This window comes from Orycteropus afer, unplaced genomic scaffold, assembly GCF_000298275.1.
Source record: "Orycteropus afer afer isolate SDZICR_OR568_19922 unplaced genomic scaffold, OryAfe1.0 scaffold00462, whole genome shotgun sequence".
Taxonomy (NCBI): domain Eukaryota; kingdom Metazoa; phylum Chordata; class Mammalia; order Tubulidentata; family Orycteropodidae; genus Orycteropus; species Orycteropus afer.
Genome location: NW_006922049.1, coordinates 1346269 through 1370171, shown reverse-complemented (window position 1 = coordinate 1370171; position 23903 = coordinate 1346269). Strand labels below are relative to the sequence as shown.

The 23903-nt window shown below is 38.2% G+C and overlaps 1 protein-coding gene across 1 annotated transcript in view; it reads right to left on the bottom strand.

The window, feature by feature from the left end:
* CFTR (CF transmembrane conductance regulator) overlaps positions 1-23903 on the bottom strand; it is a 247152-nt gene that overhangs the window by 7380 nt on the left and 215869 nt on the right. The window contains exons 23-24 of the mRNA XM_007954507.1: positions 18445-18600; positions 2143-2232 (exon numbers count right to left, since the gene is read on the bottom strand). Coding sequence (XP_007952698.1) covers positions 2143-2232; positions 18445-18600 — 246 coding nt within the window. The remainder of the gene's footprint in view (positions 1-2142; positions 2233-18444; positions 18601-23903) is intronic.

The following is a 23903-nucleotide window of genomic DNA, read 5'->3' as shown; positions in this document are numbered from 1 at the left end:
AAGTCTCAGTTCTAGGACTTAAATAGAAACCTTTTTTCCCTTCCTTGTCCTTGTGTTGATTCATCCACAAAGTGATAAGGCCGAGAGTGCCTAAACGCAAGTGTGGGCCTAGAATGCCAATGGAAAGGAGACTGTGTTCAGTCAGTTTTGGTTCTAAGACTTAGAGTTAGTAGCTAGGCACCCATCTTCATGGTTTTATGAAATCCAGTCCAGATCAGCAAGGATACGGTTCCACACTGGAGCCTAGCACCAAAGCCTAAGCAAGAAATAGTGTTTCTTGGCCTGGCATTGTCATCTCTTGCTCTTTATTTCCATTTTGAGGGAGGGGACTTATGCAGGCTGTGTTGTTAGGTAGGATTCAGATGTCTTGCTATCTGCTACTACTCAATTTCCTTTCACTCTTGAGACGTGATTCACACCAAGGTTGCAGGGAGGGCTAGATAAGATTAAAAACCATTCTGGTTTGCCCTGGATGGTCCTGGTTTATAATTTTTGTCCTGGGATCCTGTTCAGCTTAGAGTTTGGCATACTCAAAAATCTTCTAGTTTGGAAAATAAATTATATGGTCAGTCATACAGGACCAAAGCCTAGGTCTAGTAGTTTTTAACCAATGCCATTTCTGCTTATCTGGGCCGTTTGGTGATTGGATGGTTGGTTGGTATGCTATTTTGCATTCCTTTCAATGAAAACTTGTCACTATGACAAAAAGGACATAGCAGTAACGTCTTTGCATATGAGCAGCAAATTATTGATATGGGAATCAGTAAAAAGATATACCTAAATACAAGATGATCAAACAAAATCTAATCAGGTACAATTTTTATATTATGTTGGTGTTTAAAATCTTAACCTTGTCATCAAAAATTTTAGAATATTTTTATGTTCCTGCTTTTCTGTAAATATATTGTGAGTTGGCAAGACTCTTAGATGTTAAAAGGTTTAATATCTTTTTTATCCCAAGTTTCTCTCCCACTTGTTGTGTTTCCTATAGTTCATTATCTGAAGTCGCATCAAAGATCTTAAAATGTGTTACTTGCAATTTAGTTAGTGTTTTCTTTAAAGCTCCTGTGTTTGTTGAGTAATAAGGAAATTTGATAACAAAAATGGTTAATGTAAGGACATTTTATAAGGAGCATGTTAAGTCTGAGCACTCCACAGGTAAGTGTTTAACACTCACAAGTATTTCAAAGCTGGAAAGGTCCATTCTGAAGGGAGGCAAAAAAATGAATGAACATTTGGGATAAATAGAATTGGGCCAAAACAAGGATGAAAAGTGCAAGAAATAGTGAGATAAAAAGACCTTTGAATTGAAATGTAGTGAAGTCCTATAATTCTAGCCTGCTATCAAATTTGATGAAATAGAATAATTTATGTTTCCTTTTTCTTTAATATAATGCCTCTTTCAAGAATTATCAGTTAACAGCTGCAGTGTTCTATTAAGGGAACTAACAGCATCCTTTAAACTCTCCTCACCCCAAAATTTGTCTGTATAAATTCTTGAAATATTAACAAACCACCTTTTGGGTAAACACAGGTGTTATTTAATTTTTTTTTATTCCATTTTAATCTATATATTTTAGTGACTTCAAAAAATGTAGTGTGTCTCATCTAGGTCATATGGTATTTTGCCTGGATATAGTCATAGTCACATTCCCAAAAGGCAGTTCACTTCTGGGTCCCAGAGAAAACTATAGTCATCTCAGGTGCTCTAGAATAATTATACTTCTTTGGTAAATCCATGCTCTTCAGAGAACTATGTTAAACCAAATTCACCTCCTTGTACTGCAAAGGTTTAGAACCCAGAGAAGAAGTAGATAAAAAGATGTGGAGAGATGATCCCTATATCAAGGATAATCCAGGTACACTGTCGGCCAGGCCTATCCTAGTTCATGTGTCATTGCTGCATTTTGGGAACAGACCAGAGTAATGCTATCTCTAGAACCGGATAGTGGAAGCCTTACCGTGAAGAGAGTGGTATATCCAAGGTACAAGATATCCAAGTATATTAGAGTACTCCATTTTCAACTTGTACACACAGTCACACACAAAGGTAGATGTATAGACTTATCTCCTGTATGTGTAAAATTCTCTTGTGTGTGTATGAGCTACCTTTTCCAAAATGATTTTATTTAGCATCCTTACCTCATCTGCAACTTTCCATATTTCTTGATCACTCCACTGTTCATAGGGATCCAAGTTTTTTCTAAATGTTCCAGAAAAGATGAATACTTTCTATAGCAATAAAGAAAAAAAAAACCTAAATATCTTTATTTTTCATTTATTTAATTGTGAAGTATTTCAAGAAAATAAATAATATAGGAAATATCCATGTCCATACTATTCCCTTTTGTCAAATTTTATTATTTTATATTTTCATTGCCTCAATTTTTAAGAAACAAAATATTATAGTAACATTTGAAGCCCCTTGTGAATATTTTTCTAATCCTCATACCTTTAGGATAAAGAAATTAAGATAATTATAAGCTGTGAAAAATTATTTTTTCCTAGCAATATTCCTTATAGGCAAATATAAAATTATACAGTTAAAAAAATGTGTGGGTTCTCATTAACTTGTTGGAACAAGTTCCTACTTTGCTGATGTATTTTCCTCCAATTTGCTTTAAAAATTTAGCTTCCTATGTGATTTAAAAATAACGTTGGAGATTGCATGATTGAATTTTGCAAGACCAACGACTTATTCATTGCAAATACCTTTTTTCAACAGCATAAGCAATGGCTATACAACTTCACCAGAAGAAATTCACAAGAATCAGATTGACTACATCTGTGACAAGAGGTGATGGAGAAGTTCAATATCTTGGGCCAAAACAAGGCCAGGAACTGATTGTGAAACAGACCATCAACTGCTCATATGCACATTCAAGTTGAAGTTGAAGACAATTAAAATAAGTTCACGAGAGCCAAAATATGACCTTTTTAATATCCCTCCTGAATTTAGAGACCATCTAAAGAATAGATTTGATGCATTGAACACCAGTGACTGAAAACCAGAAGAATTGTGGGATGACATCAAATATATCATCCATGAAGAAAGAAAGAGGTGATTAAAAAGACAATAAAGGAAGAAAATACCAAAATTGATGTCAGAAGAGACTCTGAAAGTTGCCCTTGAGAGGAGAGTAGCTAAAGCAAATGGAGGAAATGACAAGATAAAAGAACTGAACAGAAGATTTCAAAGAGCAGTTTGAGAAGACAAAGCCAATCATTATAATGAAATGTACAAAGACCTGGAGTTAGAAAACCAAAAGGGAAGAACACACTCAGCATTTCTCAAGCTGAAAGAACTGAAGGAAATATTTCAGCCTTGACTTGCAATATTGAAAGATTCTATGGGCAAAATATTGAATGATGTAGGAAACATCAAAAGAAGATGGAAGGAATACACAGAGTCACTGTGCCAAAAAGAATTGGTTGATGTTTATCCATTTCAAGAGTTGGCATATGATCAAGAATCAATGGTATTGAAGGAAGAAGTCAAAGCTGCACTGAAGGAATTGGTAAAGAACAAGAGTCCAGGAATTGACAGAATACCCACTGAGATGTTTCCACAAATGGATGTCCCACTGGAGGCATTTACTCAGCTATGCCAAGAGATTTGGAGGACAACTACTTGGTCAACTTACTGGAAGATATCCATATTTATAGCCATTCCAAAGAAAGGTGATCCCACAGAATGTGGAAATTATCAAAAAATATCATTAATATCACACAAGTAAAATCTTACTGAAGATAGTTCGAAAATGGTTGCAGCAGTATATTGACAGAGAACTTCCAGAGGTGCAAGCTGGATTCAGAAGGGGATGTAGAAGGAGGGATATCATAACTGCCGTCAGTTGGATCTTGGCTCAAGGCAAAAAATACCAGAAAGATGTTTACTTGTATTTTATTGACTATGCAAAGGCATTTAATTGTGTGGATCATAACAAATTATGAACAACATCGAGAAGAATGGGAATTCCAGAACACTTAATTGTACTCACATACATAGACTAGGAGACTGTCATTCGAACAGAACAAGGGGATACTGCATGGCTTAAAATCAGGAAGGGAGTGCATTAGGGTTGTATCCTTTTACCACACTTATTCAATTTGATGCTGAGCAAATAACCTGAGAAGCTGGATTATATGAAGAAGAATGTAGCATCAGGATTAGAGAAAGACTCATTAACAACCTACAATACACTGATGACACAACTTTGCTTGCTGAAAGTGAGGATGATTTGAAACAATTTCTGATGAAGATTAAAGACTACAGTCTGCAGTATGTTGTTGTTGTTGTTGTTTGCCGTCGAGTTGGCCCCAACTCATAGCGACCCCTCCTTGGGTTCCTGAGGCAGTATCACTAAGGAAGTAGGATTGCCCAACCTTCCTTTCAAGGAGTGGCTGGTGGGTTTGAACCGCCAGCCTTCTGGTGAGCAGTCAAGTGCCTTAGGCACTATGCTACCAGAGCTCCTTCTGTAGTATGTAGTACACCTCAATATAAAGAAAACAAAAATCCTCACAACTGGTCCAGTAAATAGCTTCATAATGGATGGAGAAAAAAATTGAAATTGTCAAGGATTTCATATTACTTGGTTCTACAGTCAACACCAATGGAAGCAGTAGTCAATCAGAAGATGTATTGCATTGGGCAAACCTGCTGCAAAATATCTCTTTCAGGTTATGAAAAGCAAAGATCTCTCATTGAAGACTAAGGTGTGCTTAACCCAAGCCATGGTATTTTCAGTCATCTCTTATGCATGTGAGAGCTGGACAATGAATAAAGAAGACCGAAGAAAAGTTGATGCTTTTGAGTTGTAGTGTTAGAGAAGAATGCTGAAAGTCCCATGGACTGCTAAAAGAACTAACAAATCTGTTCTGGAAGAAGTGCAGCCAGAATATTCCTTGGAAAGGAGAACGGCTAGACTTTGTCTCACCTACTTTGGTCATGTCATCAGAAGGGATCAGTCCCTGGAGAAGGATATCATGCTTGATAAAGCGGAGGCTCAATGAAAAAGGGGAAGGCCTCAACGAGATGGATTGACACAGTGGCTGCAATGATGGGCTCAGGTATAGCAAGGATTGTGAGGCTGGCACAGGACTGGCCAGTGTTTTATTCTGCTGTGTATAGGGTCGCTTAGTTGGAGACAACTTGATGGCACCTAACAACAACAACAATGTCATTTAGAAATTGTTTTAATTCACACACATTTATTTAAATACACATTGTCTGTAAACCATTTGTTCTGTAAATCAAGGCACACCTCTACTGATATGAGCAGACAGAGACATAACTTTGAAATCTTTGAGAGATGGAAATCAAATAATTGTTTAACCATAGGAATGCATGTTACAAAGAGAGGCTGATGAGAGTGATGGGCTGAGGTGAGAGGTGAGAGAAGGACATCCTCATTCACTGCAAGGGGCATTGCACAGCTACTAACCTGAGATACTCGGCTTACCACATCACGGTCCTCTTAGATTTGCCTGAAAACCAAAAAAACAAACTCACTGCTATCTAGTCAGATCCGACTCATAGCAACCCCTCCATGGGTTTCGAAGGCAGTATCACTATGGAAGTAGATTGTTTAGATAATTAAAAAGTAATTTAAACCAGATCACTATTTCATTGGTAAATGTTGCTGCAATAATAATATTTGTGCTTATGAGTGAACAGCAAATGATTTTTGCTGTTAATGTTTAAAATAAATTTGCTCTTTTCCCTTTAGCCTTTGGTTAATAACATCCAACCAAAAAAAAACTGCCATCAAGTCAGTCCCAACTCAATAGCAACCCCTCCTTGGGCTTCCGAGGTGTTATGTGTACAGAAGTAGATAGAGCAATCTTCCTTCCCAGGAGATGCTGCTAGATTTGAACAACCATTGTTCTGGTTAGCAGTCAAATGCCTTAGGCACTACACCACCAGAGTTCCCTAATAACATCCAGTAAGGGGAATTCAAGGAGCTCTGGTAGCACAGTGCCTAAGGCACTTGACTGCTAACCAGAAGGCTGGTGGTTCAAACCCACCAGCCACTCCTCGGAAGGAAGATAGGGCAATCCACTTCCATAGTGATACTGCCTTGGAAACCCAAGGAGGGGTCGCTATGAGTTGGGTCTGACTCAACAGCACATAACAACAAGCAGAATTCAGAACTAAATTTTTTGAACCATTTTGTTTTCCCAAATCACCTAATACTGAGAGAGAATTCCTTGTATCTACCTGGTCTGTGGGGAATTGCACAAGGCCATCCTGCTCCAAATTAAGGGTTCTGGGCCTCGCAGGTACCCTGAGAGCATCCTCACCCCTGCAGCTAAGTTCAGGATGGGGCAGATTAGAGACCTCATGCCCCTCTTTCGACTCCAGCCACACTGGCTTTCTTTCACTTGCTCCAGCATAGCAAGCCCTTTGCTGCCTCTGTTTCCTCACACATGCTATACCCTCTGCCCAGGAATCGTGTCTCCTGCATTCTTCCACAGGCCAGCTACTATATCCTTCAGGTCTCCAATTAAATGTTAGTTTTCGAGGGGCATCTTTCCTGATCCTCAAAAACAAAAAGTTCCCAAATATATTGTCTCATAGCACCTGTTCTTCACTTTAAAAGCTTATAGTGAATATTAAAATTAGATCTACAACTGTGAGCTTTTTGTTTTTAACATCATCTCTCCTATTAGACTAGAACTTTGCTTGCTGTGTACCCTGTCACTAGCACAAAATCTGTACCCAGTGTATGTTCAATAAGTGTTGCCTGAATAAATGAATGGGCTGATATTAAGACAAAGGAAGAAAAAAATACCATAGTCAGAGTTCAGCACATGTTATTTTTCTTTCTTCTGGAAGAATAAGTACTGCAACCCATAGTCTTTGGAGGAGTATATTAACAACACATTAAAACATTGCTCTTTCTTTCATAATTGCTTGAGAAATGGAATGCCTAGTTTTTATCCTAATAGTCTGATAATTTATATACCACAGATAATAAATGTCTGTTAATGCATATCATATGTTAATTATATTTAGAATAGATATATATTCACAATTAAGAACACTGTTTGCTGAAATGAAATATCCTTATGTTTTAGGGGCAGTAGATTTGATACCATTCAGAAATTGTGTTAAGTCTTTTGTTTATGATTTATTGTCTAGCACTGAAGTAAGTAGTCTTTTAATTTTAGAGGAAATTAACTGAACAAACTGGTTCCATTAGAACTCAGTTTCATACTACTAATCAAACATTCCATTCCTGTTTGACAAATAATATCCAGCACTCTTGCTTCCCATGATGCCAGAAGGTTTCTTATTTCTGTTTTCTAAGCTGTTCAAACGTTTCCACAAATTCATCTCCAAAGCTGAAGTCCTTAGACATTAGCGAAGTCCTCTTTCCTGGTTTACAAATGAAACAGCCATGGGCCTGAAAAGTGACATGGCTTGGCCAGGGTGACACAGTCCAACTGAATGTTTATGCAGCAAAAAATACACTTGAAACCATAAATCACAGTGATCTCTCTATTTTAAGCAACTGTTCACATGTAGGAAAGTTAGAATGTGCACATATTTGATATTTATTTTATGTACTGCATGGTATATGGGAGCTCTGGTAGCATAGTGCCTAAGGCACCTGACTGCTAACCAGAAGGCTGGTGGTTCAAACCCACCAGCCACTCCTCAGAAGGAAGGTTGGGCAATCTACTTCCATAGTGATACTGCCTCGAAAACCAATGGAGGGGTCACTATGAATCGGGTCCGACTCCACAGCACATAACATCAACAACTATGTGCCAGGAGTATATCTAAACATTTTACGTGTATTAACTCATTTAATCCTCTTAACAATCTAATGAAGTACTTACTGCTGTTATATCCATCTTACAGATAAGGAAACAGGCACAGAGAAATTAAATAACTTCTCTAATAAAACCCAGGTATCTTTAGAACCTGGTCCCTTGTAAAAGGAATAATTTAGTGACTCAGCATAAAACATGAAGTATTAAATTCCCGCCATGCAAAGTATTGTGTTATATGCTATATAACAGAAAAATTTGTAAGGAAAAAAATTAGTATTTAATTTATCATTGCTATTATATTCTTTTCACCAGTCTTGTTTGATTGTTGACAATTTTATTTAAATCTGCTCCCTTAACTAGGATGTCTACCAAATATTCACAATAAACCAAAACCCATTGCCATCAAGTTGATTCTGACTCATAGCAACCCAGTAGAACTGTCCCATAGGATTTCCAAGGCTGTAATCTTTATAGAAGCAAACTATCATATTTTTCTCCCGCAGAGTGGAGCAACTGGTATGTTTGAACTGCTGACCTTTCAGTTAGCAGCTCAATATTACCATCTGTGTCACCAGGGCTCCTTAAGTATTTACAATACTACAGGGAAACTAAACAAATTCACAGATAATTCTAGTACAAGACACATCAGGAGGACCAGGAGAGTAATATAACCCAGGTTCCAGAACTCATCTGGGACTGGGAATGTGAGAGCAGAAGACTGGGCTTAGAGTCAGGGTTAATGGGATGAGGGAGTCAGAAAAGGCCAGGTGGCAGAGTTTAGCATCTGAGCTGTCAATGTGCGTATGCTGGAAATGGCAAAAGGAAAATCTGGGCCTATGCGGTGGAGAAGGTAGTATGCTAGAAGGTTTTCGACTTGGATAATTACAAAATAGGAAAGCCTCTAAAAAGATTAATTTGTATGTGAGATGAAATGGAGGAAAGTGAAGGAGATGGTGAGAAGAAAAGAAGTTACTTCATACACGCAAGCCAGAAAAAGTCCGGGTTACCACAGTGGGAGTAGAAACCAAGGAAGGATACAGAGACACGGTAAAGTGGCGGCAACAGGGTTTTGGGACTGAATTCTCTCCTTCACAGTTAACGTAGAACTTTCTAACTGGCCCACGTATGTGAGTATATTTAACTACCTATATTTAACTTTGTTTATTTCTTTTATATTTAGTTTGGCATTTGGGTTATATTCTTCCTTCCTTTAATCTCTGACCTTAGAAATGAGTACAGTTTTAACCTTTTCATTAGAAGCTCAGAGGTTGGACTGGGCTGGACCTATCTGTGACAGGTCAAGGATAAGTTCTAATATATCTTTCATACAACTATAGAACCCATGTTGTTGTTGTTGTCAGGTTGCCATCAAGTCGGTGCCAACTCATAGTGACTCTATCTGCAACAGAACAAAACACTGCAAGGTCCTGTGTCAGCCTCAGAATCCTTGCTGTCATTGAGACCACTGTCGCAGCCACTGTGTCGATCCATCTTGCTGAGGGCTTTCCCCTTTTTAGCTGACCTTCCACTTTGCCAGGCATGACATCCTTCTCCAGAGACTGGTCCCTTCTGATAACATTACCAAAGTAGGTGAAACCAAGTCTGGCCTTTCTCCCTTTCAAGGGGCATTCTAGCTGTACTTCTTCCAGGAGATTTGCTCATTCTTCTGGCAGTCCATGGTACTGTCAGCACCACAACTCAAAAGCATCAACTCTTCTTCAGTCTCCCTTATTCCTTGTCCAGCTTTCACATGCATATGAGGCTATTGAAAGCACCATGGCTTGGCTTCAGTGCACCTTAGTCTTCAAAGAAACATCTTTGCTCTTAAGCACTTTAAAGAGATCTTTTTTTTTTTTTTTTTAAATTGTGAGTTGGGTGAAAATTTACAGAACATATTCACTTTCCATACAGCAGTTCACGTACACTTTGTCTCATGATATTGACCACAGTTCACCACAATGCAACAGCTTCCCTCCTACTTCCTCCTGATAATTACCTCTTCCCAGTGTCCAGCCCTCCATGCACTCCTGCCCCCTGAGCTGTCTCCCTGTGCATAAGCAGGCCTTCTTTATCCCATGATTGTTCTTCCCAAGGAGTGTATCTACCTCAGGTAAATGTTCAATTCATATGCCTGTCTTTTATTGGCTGGAAGCCACAGGCATGGGTTCCATTCCAGACCTGAAGGGCAGCTAGGGGCCATAGTCTCAGGGGTTCCACAAGGCTCTATCAGACTAGCAAACCTGGTCCCCCCCCTTTTTTTTTCTCAAATGATTTTCAATTTTGTTCCACATTGTTCTCCCTCTCTATCCAGGATCTCCTACATAGATCCTCTTCCAAGTGGTTGACAGTATTAACCAGGCACCATCTAGTTCTTCTGGTCTCATAAAGTTGTATAGGCTCCAGATCAGATGGTGTACCAGTCACTAGGACTAATTGTTTCCATGAATTTTTGTTTTTCTTCATTCTTCTTTGGTCTGGACGAGGAGAGACCCATTGTTGCAACTAGATGGCTGCTTGGCAGCTTTTAAGATCCCAGTCGCTCCTCTCCAAAGTAGGAGGTGGAACAATGTTTTGTGTAGTATGTTATGCCAACTGAGCTTGATGTCCTCTGCAACTATGGTCCCGAGCCCACAGGTTCAACTACTCGGTCCCTCTGGGTAGCTGGCTGTGACCAAGAAGTGACTACAACCTTGTCCCTTGTCAGCTCTACTATACACCTGGGAATTCAGATCATACAAATACACTTATAGGACCACTGTCTGCCAACCATATACATGGTTTTGGGAACGCTCCCTGCTTCATTGACATACCTAATAGTTCAGCCTGTGCACCCATCTACCCATCCGTATACCCATGTTTGCCTTCACTTACAACGCAGTACTGTATGTGCACAAGGGTTCATCTTTGTTGTCTGTATCTCCCACATACCTCTCTTTGTCTTTCTAAAGATATCTTTTGCAGCATATTTACCCAGTGCAATACTTTGATTTCTTGACTGCTGCTTCCATTGGTGTTGATTGTGGGAACAAGTAATATGAAATCTTTGACAACTTCAATCTTTTCTCCATTTATCATGATGCTGCTTATTGGTCCAGTTGTGAGGATTGTCATTTTCTTTAAATTGAGGTATAATCCATACTGCACACTGTAGTCTTTAATCTTCAACAGTAAGAGCTTCAAGTCATCTTCACTTTTAGCAAGCAAGGTTATGTCATTTGCATATTGCAGGTTGTTATTGAGTTTTCCTCCAATCCTGATGCCATAGTCTTTTTCATATAATGTAGCTTCTTGGATTATTTGCTTAGCATACAAATTAAATAAGTATGGTGAAACGATACAACCTTGACTTCTCTTCTTGATTTTCAACCATGCAGCATCCCTTTATTCTGTTCGAATGACAGCCTCCTGGTCTATGTATAGGTTCCTCATGAACACAGTTAAGTGTTCTGGAATTCCCATTCTTCTCAATGTTAGCCACAATTTGTTATGATCCACAGAGTTGAATGCTTTTGCATACTCAATAAAATACAAGTAAACATCTTTCTGGTATTCTTTGTTTGAGCCATGATCCATCTGACATCAGCAATGACATCCTTTGTTCCATATCCTCTTCTGAATCCAGCTTGGATTTCTGGAAGTTCCCTGTCAATATACTGCTGCAACCATTTTTTGAATTATCTTCACCAAGATTTTACTTGTGTGTAATGTTAATGATGTTGTTCGATAATTTCCACATACTGTGGGATCACCTTTCTTTGGAATGGGTACAAATATTGATCTCATCCAGTCAGTTGGCCAAGTAGCTGTCTTTCAAATTTCTTGGGACACAAAAGTGAGTGCCTCCAGAGTGGCATCTGTTTGTTGAAACATCTCAATGGTTATTCCATCAGTTCCTGGAGTCTTGTTTTTCACCACTTCCTTCAGTGCAGCTTTGACTTCTTCCTTCAAAACCATTGGTTCTTGATCATATGCCACCTCCTTAAATGGATGAACATTGACTAATTATTTTTGGTACAGTGACTCTGTATTCCTTCCATCTTCTTTTGATGTTTCCTGCATCATTCAATATTTTTCCCATAGAATCTTTCAATATTGCAACTTGAGACTTGAATTTTTTTCTTCAGTTCTTTCAGCTTCAGAAATGTTGAGCATGTTCTTCCCTTTTGATTTTCTTACTCCAGGTCTTTGCACATTTCATTACGGTAATTGGCTTTGTCTTCTCAAGCTGCTCTTTGAAATCTTCTGTTCAGTTCTTTTATCTTGTCATTTCTTCCATTTGTTTTAGCTATTTTCCATTGAAAGTAGAAGCTCTGATCAAGTAGTGCCTAAGGCACTTGCCTTCTAACCAGAAGGCTGGCAGTTCAAACCTACCAACCACTCCTCAGAAGGAAGGTTGGGCAATCTACTTCCATAGTGATACTGCCTCGGAAACCCAAGGAGTGGTCACTATGAGTCGGGTCCGACTGGACGGCACATAACAACAACAACAACAACTTTCCATTGAAAAGTAAGTTTCAGAGTCTCTTCTGACATCCAATTTGGTCTTTTCTTCCTTTCTTGTCTTTTTAATCACTTTGTTCTTTCTTCATGTATGACGTTCTTGATGTCATTCCTCCGGTTTGGATCATTGGTGTTCAATGCATCAAATCTATTCTTTAGATGGTCTCTAAATTCAGGTGGGATGTAATCAAGGTCATATTTTGGCTCTTGTGGACTTGTTTTAATTGTCTTCTGCTTCAACTTGAACTTATATATGAGCGTTGATAGTCTGTTCCACAACTAGCTCCTAGCCTTGTTTTGGGGGAAGATATTGAGCTTCTCCATTCCCTCTTTCCACAGATATAGTCCATCTGATTCCTGTGTATTTTATCTGGTGAAGTTCATGTGTATAACCACCATTTATGTTGTTGAAAAAAGATATTTGCAATGAATAAGTCATTGGCCTTGCTAAATTTTATTATGCTATCTCCAGCATCATTTCTATCACCAAGGCCATATTTTCCAACTACTGGTGATTCTTCTTTGTTTCCAACTTTTGCATTCCAATCACCAGTAATAATCAACACATTTCAGTTGCAGGTTTGGTCAATTTTAGACTGCAGAATTTGGTAAAAATCTTCAATTTTCTTGTCTCTGGCTTTGATGGTTTGTGTGTATATTTGAATAATAGTATTAAATGGTCTTCCTTGTAGGGATGTGGCTCTTACCCTATCACTGACAGCATTGTACGTCAGGATACATTTTGAAACATTCTTTGTGATGTTGAATGCCACATGATTCCTCCTCAATTTGTCATTCCCAGCATAGTAGATCATATGATTGTCTGATTCAAAATGGCCAAAATCACTCCATTTCAGCTCACTAATGCCTAAGATAAGGAGCTCTGGTGGTGCAGTGCCTAAGGCATTTGACTGTTAACCAGAAAGTTATGATTCAAACCCACCAGCCACTCCACGGAAGACTTGACAATCTACTTCCATAAAGATTTACCACCTCAGAAATGCAATAAGGTCTGCTATGAGTTGGAGTCAACTCAATGGCAGTGGGTTTGGTTTTAATGCGTAGAATATTGATCTTTATGCATTTCATTTTTAACAACTTCCAATTTTCCTACATTTATACTTTGTACATTCCAAGTTCTGATTATTAATGGGTATTTGCAGCTGTTTCTTCCCATTTTGAGTCATGCCACATCAGTAAATGGAGGCCCTGAAAGCTTTACCGATCCACATCATTAAGATGACTGTATTTTGAAGAGGCAACTCTTCCCCACTCATATTTTGAGTGTCTTCCGACCTGAGGGACTCATCTTCTGGCACACTATCAGACAATATTTCAGGGATATTCATAAAGTTTTCCAGTGATATACCAGACATTTTCACTGCTATTCAAAAGGTTTGCACTGGCCAATTCTTAGAGAAGTGGATGTTTCCTTCCTTCTTGCAAGTCTTTCTTAGTCTGGAAGCTCTGCTGAAACCTGTCCACCACAGGTGACCCAGCTGGTATTTGAAATAACAGTGGCCTAGCCTCCAGCCTCATAGCCACATGCAAGCCACCATAGTATGACAAACTAACTGATGAGTGGTGGACAGGCTCCATAGTATTTAATATAAGAATGCTGATGTCATTAGCTGTTGTGGAGTCAACCCCCCGTCCATGGCTGGTCCTATACTAACCCCATGATGAGTTGTGGATCACACAATTGTGATCCATAGGGATTTCAATGACTGATTTTCAGTAGATTGCCAGGAGCTTCTTCTTAGTCCATCTTAGTCTGGAAGCTCCACTGAAACATATTCAGTATCATAGCAACATGCAAACCCCCAGGGACACATGAGTGGTGGCTGCATGTGAGGTACATTGGTCAGGAATTGAACTCAGGTCTTTCACATACAAGAGTTTAATAATTGATTACAGTTTCAAGTGGAATAAGTACTGTACCATTAGTTTCATTGTTCATATCTACAGATATGTGTTTTGGCCTTATCTGATATCCCTCATGGTAAAAGCTGCTCCAGCCCTGGGGTGAGGGTCATGTGTGGACATGATTATTTTTGGATTATAAAATCTCAGAGCAAGTGCAGGCTTAGTTGTTTTCTAAGAATTACTTATAGTCTTTCAAACTTAACATTAAAGTTTAAAAAATATATTTTTATGGAGAGATTGGAACTCTCATACACTGGTGGTGGGACTGTAAAATGGTACAACCACTGTGGAAAGCAGTATGGTGATTCCTGAAAAAGTTGGAATTAGAAATATCATTTGACCCAGCCATTCCATTACTAGGTATATATCCTAAAGAAATGAGAGTCATGACATGAAAAGACATATGCACACCCATGTTCATCACAGCACTATTTACAATAGCCAAAAGACGGAAACAACCTAGGTGTTCATCAGCTGAGGAATGAATAACCAAACTTTGATACATACACACAATGGAATACTATGCAACCTTAAAGAATAACCTAGAATCTGCAAAACACTGCATAACGTGGATGAACTTGGAGGACATTATGCTGAGTGAAATAAGTCAATCACAGAAGGACAAATATTGTATTAGTCTGTTATGGTAAAAGTCAAGGAAAGGTTTATCTATAGAAGGAAATTTTCTTAGTTGGTTACCAGGGGTAAGAAGGGAGGGGACAGAACACTGTTAGATAGGTAGATATAAGTATTGATTTGGGTGAAGGAAGGGCAATGTACCAAATGTGAGTGATCAACATGGTGGCACTGAGGAAGAGGAAGACATAGAGAGGTAAATGGGAGGTACAGACAACAAAGATGAACCCTTGTGCACATACAGTACTGTGTTGTCAGTAAAGGCAAACATGGGTATATGGGTGGATAAATTGGTGGACAGGCTGAACTATTAAGTATGTCTATGAAGCAGGGGGTGTTCCTAAAACCATGTATATGGTTGGCAGACAATGGTCTTATAAGTGTATTTGTATGATCTGAATTCCCAGGTGTATAGTCGAGCTGACAAGGGACAAGGTTGTAGTCACTTCTTGGTCACAGCCAGCTACCCAGAGGGACCAAGTAGGTGCACCTGTGGTCTCGGGACCATAGTTGCAGAGGACATCAAGCTCAGTTGGCATAACATACTACACAAAACATCATTCCACCTCCTACTATGTCAAGTAGCAACTGGGATCTTAAAAGCTTGCAAGCAGCCATCTAGATGCAACGATGGGTCTCTCCTCATCCAGAGCAAAGAAGAATGAAGAAAACCAAAGATTCATGGAAACAATTAGTCCTAGCAACTGGTAAACCATGCAGTCCCCAGCCTATACGACTATGAGACCAGAAGAACTAGATGGTTCCCAGCTACCGCTGTCAACCACTCGGAGGAGGATCTATGTAGGAGATCCTGGATAGAGTGGGAGAACAATGTGGAACAAAACTCAAAATCATTTGGGAAAAAAGGGAGGGGACCAGGTTTGCTGGTCTGATAGAGCTTGGTGGAACCCCTGAGACTATGGCCCCTAGCTTCCCTTCAGATCTGAAACTAAACCCATACCTATGGCTTCTAGCCAAACAAAAGGTATATACATATACACACACACATACACACATGTATATATTTTTAAAGATTACTTTTCTTTTTTTTTTTTCCAATTAATTAAGGACTTAACAAGGTTAAAAGCTAATGAATAGTCCTAAGTCTTGGTGTTCAAGCCAATGGGGCTCTGACTATAGGCTTCACTGCCTTCTTACCATGCTCTTATAGGTAACTGGAACAAATTAAAGAAGGTTCCAGTGTGAAATATACATACATAATACCCTATATATCAGTCCCATACATTCTCCAAGATTGCATTCTAGCTACAGGAGGGAAGATATTTAAAAAATAAAATAAAAACTTGCAAGAATTTGCCAAAACTAATGGCATCTTGTGATTCCATGGCTGATACTTGAGATCACTGTGAGAAAAAAGGGACTGTTTCTTGTTCAAAGCCCCTGCTTAACGTCTCTGAGAACAAGTGCCCAATTGACCCAAAGCTCCCTGATGTCTCAATGTCAGAGCTCTTGGGGAACTATACCCTTGCAAGGTCAGGAAGTTAGGAGGAAGAAAAAGTAAACAAAAACAGCTCTCGCTGGATATTAAATCTTTCTTTTTTACTATGTAAAGAACAGAGTCCAGAAAAGGAAAAAAAAATTAAATTGAAGTTTCATAGAAAGAAGGCTAGAGAAAGAAAATCATCTCTTGGATGGGATGTCAAAAAGTAGATTGTGCCCTCTTTCTTCCTTTCCTAATGTCCTCAGGTTGTCAACTGTAGAAAAAATAGTACATTGTCTTAGGCATGTTTGTGATACTGGGGTCCAGTCCCAGACACCAGGGTCATAAACAGAAATAATGAGAAACATCTACATAAACATCATCACTCATTTTTTCAAAAGCATCTTTGAAAGTATTTCTTTGTAAGTTTGTATAAGATTTGAAGCCATGAAAGAGGGAAAATGTGAAATAAAGGGAAGTTTGGAAGGTCCACTTTGGCACAAAGGCAAGATAAACAATTTTCATAACCTTAGTTCACTTTGATTTCCTACAGGTCTTGTGTTTTTTAAAGTCCTAAGTAGAGCACAGAATAACTCAAAAAACACTCTTGTACATGAATGGAATGCACCACATTGTATATGAATGGAAGGACTTCCAGTGGAATTGCAGCTATTTTTTTTAGAGCTTTGTTTATTTTAATGGGCAGATTTGCAGGAACAAGAACAACAAAAACCAAAAGCTTTACTGTTGCTAGATTTAAATGGGGCCAGAAGACATTAAACTGAACCACATTTCTGGGACAACCAGATTTATTCCATGTTCTTCAACATTTTTATTTTGTATTTTGCTATCACCTGGGGATACTTGCATTTCCACTGTTTCTTTATCTTTAAATCATCTGACAATCTCTTTTGTTCCTCTCTGAAGAGGCAATACTGTTTTTCAAATCCCCAACTAAGATTCAACCTTCTGGCAACAGGTCAAAGTCCAATGCAAATGAATTTAAAACATCAAGTATGGTCATTACAGTATTTAGTGCCTCATTAGTTGAAAAGAACAAATGTTCTATAAAGGTTATCTATCACGACATATACACTTTCATTCTCTGTCTAGATTTGTAGTTACTTTACCTGAAGCTTGACATGTGAATTTTGTGTTAAAGTAAAGACTTATTCAAAAGAACAATGGTAGTGAAGTGGATTCAGTTTCTATTAGTACAAAGGGACAAAAATGGTAATTAAAACAGTGGATGTGCCCACAGAGATGAGAACAAATATAGTAGAATGTTGCAAATGCCTTTCAGTTTTGGTCCCAGTAAGGACATTCCTTGGTTTCCATTTAGATCCTTAAAAATTTGGAACCATTGCTATTTCTCTCACATACAAGAAGTCCTCTTGCACAAGAACACCAAGGCAGGGAGGTTTGGGATCCTTTGTGACCAAAATCAAAGAGTGACATTTAAAAAAAAGAAAAGCTACAGATTAATCTGACATGGTTCATCCCATCCAAAGAACAAAAAACAATCATTACACTTTCTATTTTAGTTCCGCTACCTCATGCTTCCAAGATTTTGTTATTTCAGCAGCATCTTTTATGTCTTCCAAAGCATTTCTCAACCTGCTGTGATTGCTAACATGGAGCTTAGACCACTGAAGCAGGAAAAAGAAAAAAAAACTTGATGAAAACAAAAGCCACTGTGCTCCAGCTGTGGCCTGTGCCTTCTGGGAAAGGCTATCAAAACTATTAGCATTTCAATGATGTACAACTCCAAAAATTTCCAACTCTTAGAGGCAGTTTTTCTCCCTATTAGAGAATTGCATTGCAGAAAAAAAGACAGCAACACACTATGAATATAGTTTGCAAAGAAATGTGCATTTCCTAGCACAAAACTCATTGCCATTGCGTCGATTCTGACTCATAGTAACCCTATAGGACACAGTAGAACTGCCCCACAAGGTTCCCAAGGCTGTAAATCCTTATGGAAGCAGACTGTCCCCTCTTTCTCCCACGGAGCAGCAGGTGGGTTTGAATTATGGATCTTTTGGTTAGAAGCCAAGTGGTTAACCACTGTGTACCAGGGCTCCTCTCCTGAAGAAATGTCAAATAATGGTAACAGTGTCATCTGGTAACTTTTGTTCTGGCTAAGTCCTCAGGCTCACCTGTGGGATCACTCCAAAGGCTTTCCTCCACTGTTGCAAAGGTATCGAATCCCAAGACACACCATCAATCAGGATTTCTCCTTCAGTGTTCAGCAGCCTCAAAAAAGCTGATAACAAAGTGCTTTTCCCTGATCCGGTTCTTCCCAACAGTCCCACCTGTAAGTTGAAAGAGGTAGAATTACTCTCATCACACAGAGATACCATTCTGTCAATGCAATTCAGTATTGCACTTCAGTAAAAACCATTAGAATCTTTTTTCCACCCACAAGGGGAAGATCTTCACTTACTGATTCAAACCTTCCTGCACACTCCCACTACTGATCTGGGTCAGGGTAACCCTGGAACAGAATCCAGGAACTGGCCATAAGGAATTGGACCCATGATACTGGTTTCATTTATCATTGGCTTTACTAAAGACAGAAAGGTTGGAAATGTTCACTGTGTACTAACAAAAAGCAAAAATGCAATGTCTTCATGCACATCAATTCTAAGGATGGGCTCAAACTAGAATCAGAGACCTATAGCTCAGTCTATCTCCAAACATGGATACAAATTTGAAAATCAATTAATCTGAAACAAAACAAACCCACTGCCATCAAGTCGGATTCAACTCATAGAGACCCCTCCTTTGGTTTCTGAGGTGGTATCCCTATAGAAGTAGATTGCCCAACCTTCCTTCCGGGGAGTGGCTGGTGGGTTTGAACTGCCAGCCTTCTGGTTAGCAGTCAAATGCCTTAGGCACTATGCCACCAGAGCAGATCTCATATTGAGAAATAATCCTTAAGCAATTAAGTAAGAGTCAATCTCAGGCTTAACAATACACAAGAGTAAATTAAAACAAATAATAACAAAAAATGTTTGCCGTCAGGTTGCTTCTGACTCATGTCAACCCAATGTGTTGTAGAGTAGAACGCTCCATAGGGTTCTTAAGTCTGTGACCTTTTGGAAGCAGATCATCAAGCCTTTCTTCTGAGGTGTCTCTGGGTGGGTTCGAACAGCCAGCCTTTAAATTAGTAGTCAAGCACTTAATTGTTTGCACCACACAGGGACTTCTAGAATTAGTCTAGTAAAGTATATAATCCTATAGAAAGCAGCTTGGAAGGAAGTCTCACCAGTCCTCAGTGGATAGCACTTGGTTAGTTATCAAATCATTTTCTTACTCCCACCCTGATTGATAAGATGGATTTTCTGAAAAGCAGATAATATAGTAAAGAAAAAATCTGTTACATAGAGATAGTAAAGGAGCTCTGGTGGCGTAGGGCCTAAGACATTTGGCTGCTAACCAAAAGGTCAGTGGCACAAATCACCAGCCACTACACAGAAGAAAGATGGGGCAGTCTGGTTCCATAAAGATTGACAGCCTTAAAAACGCAATGAGGGTTGTTGCTATGAGTCAGAATTAACTCAGTGGCAGAGTTTGGTTTTGGTTTTGAGAGACAGTAAGGATATAGCATGGAAGTGAGAATGTCATGCACCACATAGGGAAAGCAGGTGATACAGGTGGCCCACTGGCATCCCCAACTCCATGGTCTTATTTTAGCATAGATCTCAACACCTAGAGGAAGGTGCTTAGAGTGGAGTGAATAGAACATGTATTCAGTCATTAACTAAACACTGACTAGACTGACCAGCATTTAGTGGCACTGAATAAATGTTCATTTTCTTCTTCTTCTTAGATTATTCCTATTTTTTTTTGTATCTCTTAGCCTCTTTACAGTGTAGCTGAGAGCAACTGGTCTTTCAGAGCAGTGTTTTTCACATTGTATATGGTGAAAGACAGTTTTGCATTGTTTTTAAATTTCCAATCCACTGCCAATAAATATTTTAAAAATACAATACAAATAAATTTATAAATGTTTATTCTCAATTTCTATACTTATCTCGTCATGAACCAGTAACAGTTTGTAAATCAGGGCCAGTCCACAGGCCACAATAAATGTTGTAGAATGTGTAACAAACTACGAGAATAATAATGAGTCATTGAGCACTTATGTAACTGGTAACACACTAGGTCTTTAGGATAAGTTAGTAAACAATAATGAGACCGTTGTCTTTCTATCCATCATAAAAGCTCCATAATAGGGTTTCACAAATGTTTTTTCTCTGAGACAAAGAAGTCTAGATCAGCCAAATGTTATTCATAACCCTCTGTTAAGTTTCTTCATAGCATTAATCACCATCAGTAATTATTTTACTTTTTCTTGATTATTGCATGTGGTTATTCCAAGAATACCAGTTCAACAATAGTTTGTGAGTCTATCTTGCTTTTCATGGAATTTCAGGCATCTGGCATGAGTTGGCTCATATAAGGTTCTCAATAAATGCTTATTTGCATGAATTTAGGGACAGTCAGATGGATGGCTAGATGAAAGGACAGATGAACGAATAAACTTATTTAGTTGATGAAACAAATTGATTTAGTCAAGTTTGGACAATTACCAGATAACTCTTCATTTAAAAATTCTGTGGAATTTCACACACATACTTCCCTTTATAAATTGGCCTGTTTCCCAGACACAACTCTTTATATGAACATGTTTTATATGTACAATCTGAATATGCTCTGGGCAAGGAGGCTTGGAGAAAGAGAAGTCCAGTAGGAGGAAGTGATATGCTCTAAGGTCACATCAAGAATCTGTGGTAAAGACAAGATAGATCCCAAGAGAAAAACACCAAGACATATTATAATCAAACTCTCCAAAACCAAAGACAAAAAAAAAAAAAAAAAAAAATTTTGAGAGCTGCCTGGGATAAGAGAAATATTACTTATACTAATCAAACAGTTAGGCTAAGCTCCAATTACTCAGCAGAAACCATGCAGGCAAGAAGGCAATAGGACGGCATATATAAAACACTGAAGAAAAAGAACTTCTAACCAAGAATCCTATATCCGGCCAATTTATCCATCAGATATGAGGGCCAAATCAAGGCATTCTCAGACAAACAGAAATTAAGGGAATTTGTAAAAACCAGATCAACCTTACAAGAAATGCTTAAGGAAGTTCTTCCAATAGAGAACCCACAACAGAGATCAACAAAATCAGGATATGTGACATCAACACTAAAACCAAATCAGAAATAGAAACTCAAAATAAGACCACAAACCATTGCACTCTAAAAACCAAGGGCGTCAATCACACAACAACAGTAACTAACCTATCAGAGGGAATAAAACTTCTAGGTACAAACTTCCAAATGGAGAGGAAAACAGGACAATGTCTTCATAGTACGCACTGTTCTAAAAATGTAGAGACAAGAATATACTCCAAGGTAACCACAGAGAAGAGTAACAATCCCCCTAAGCAAATCCAGAAGGAAGGAAAACATCTGGGCTTAATAAGCACAAAACCAACAATAAAGAAGAAAAGGGAGAAAGCATTAGCCAACAAACCAAACTCAGCACAGAAAAGTATAGGGACCAAGGAAACACCAACAACATGACGAAAACCACAATAGAATGACAGCAATTAATTCATACCTATCATTAATTACACTCAATGTGAATGGACTAAATGCACTTATCAAGAGAAAGAGAGTGGCAGATTGGATAAGAAAAGAAAATCCATTGATTTGCTGCCTACAAGCAACCCACCTTAGACACAAAGATAAAAACAAATTAAGAGTTAAGGAATGGAAAAAAAATATACCAAGCCAGCAGAAACCAAAAAAGAGCAGGAGTGGCAATATTAATCTCTGACAAAATAGACAGTAAGGTGAAAAACATCATAAGAGATAAAAAAAGGACATTGTATGATGCTGAAAGGGTCAATTGACAAAAATGTTACAATAATAAATATTTATGCACCCAATGAAAGTGCTCTAAAATATGTGAAACAAATATTAATTGAATTAAAAGGGATAATAGACAACTCTAGTAGTAAGAGACTTTAACACATCACTTTCAAAAAGGGACAGGTAAACTAGGAAAAAACTCAACAAAGATACAGATGAACTCAACAATACAATCAACTCGACCTCATAGACATAAACAGAGCATTTCACCCAACAAAAGCATAATTCACATCCTTCTCCAGTGCACATGGATCCTTCTCCAGAATAAACTATATGTTAGGACATAAAAAAAAAAACCTCAATAAATTCAAAAGCATTGAAATACTACAAAGCATCTTCTCAGACCACAATGCTATAAAATTAGAAATTAATAATAGGAAGAGCAAGGAAAAAGCATCAAACATACGGAAGCTGAACAACTCACTGCTCAAAAACTACTGGGTAACAGAAGAGATGAAAACTGGAATAAAAAAAATTCCTAGAAACAAATGAGAATGAAGATACATCATACCAAAACCTATGAGACACAGTGAAAGAAGTACTTAGAGGACAGTTTATAGCAATAAATGCATACATCAAAAAAGAGGAAAGAAACAAAATCAACACTCAAACTCATCAACTCCAACAACTAGAAAGAATTCTACAGTATCTAGAAGTAAGGAAATAATAAAGACCAGAGTAGAAATAAATGAAACAGAAAAAAAAAAAAAAAATAGAGAATATCAACAAAACAAAAAGCTGGTTCTTCAAAAAGATTAATAAAATCAATAAACCATTGGCAGACCTAACAAAAGAAAAGAAAGAGAAGACCCAGATCACAAGAATTGTACTGAAAATGGTGTCATCACAACAGAACCAACTGAAATAAAAAAGATACTGACAGAATACTATGAAAAACTGATTTGAGAACCTAGAAGAGATTGACAAGTTTCTTGAATCACAAGACCTACCTAAACTATCCCACTTAGAGATAGAAAACTTGAACAGACCTATAACAAAAGAAGAAATTGAACAAGTCATAAAAAATCTTCCCACAAAGAAAAGACCTGGCTCTGATGGCGTCTCTGGAGAATTCTATCAAATATTCAGAGAAGAGTTGACACCTATACTACTCAAGCTATTCCAGAACATAGAAAAAGATGAAATACTCCCAAACTCATTTTATGAAGCAAGCATAACACTAATACCAAAACCAGGGAAAGACATCACTAGAAAGGAAAACTACAGACCAATATCCCTCATGAACATAGACGCAAAAATCCTTAACAAATCCTAGCCAACAGAATCCAACAACATATCAAAAAATTAATACACCCAGACCAACTGGGATTCATACCAGGTTTACAAGGATGGTTCAACATCAGAAAATCAATCAATATAATCCACCACATAAACAAAAGAAAAGAAAAGAACCATATGATTATATCAGTCAATGCAGAAAAGGCATTTGATAAAATCCAACTTCCATTCCTCTTCAGAACTCCCAGCAAAATAGGGATAGAAGGGAAATTCCTTAACATAATAAAGGGTATATATGCAAAGCCAATGGCCAGCATCATTATTAATGGAGAAAGGCTCAAGGCATTCCTCTTACGAACGGGAACCGACAGGGATGCCCTCTATTACCACTTCTATTTAACATTGTATTGGAAGTCCTGGCCAGGGCA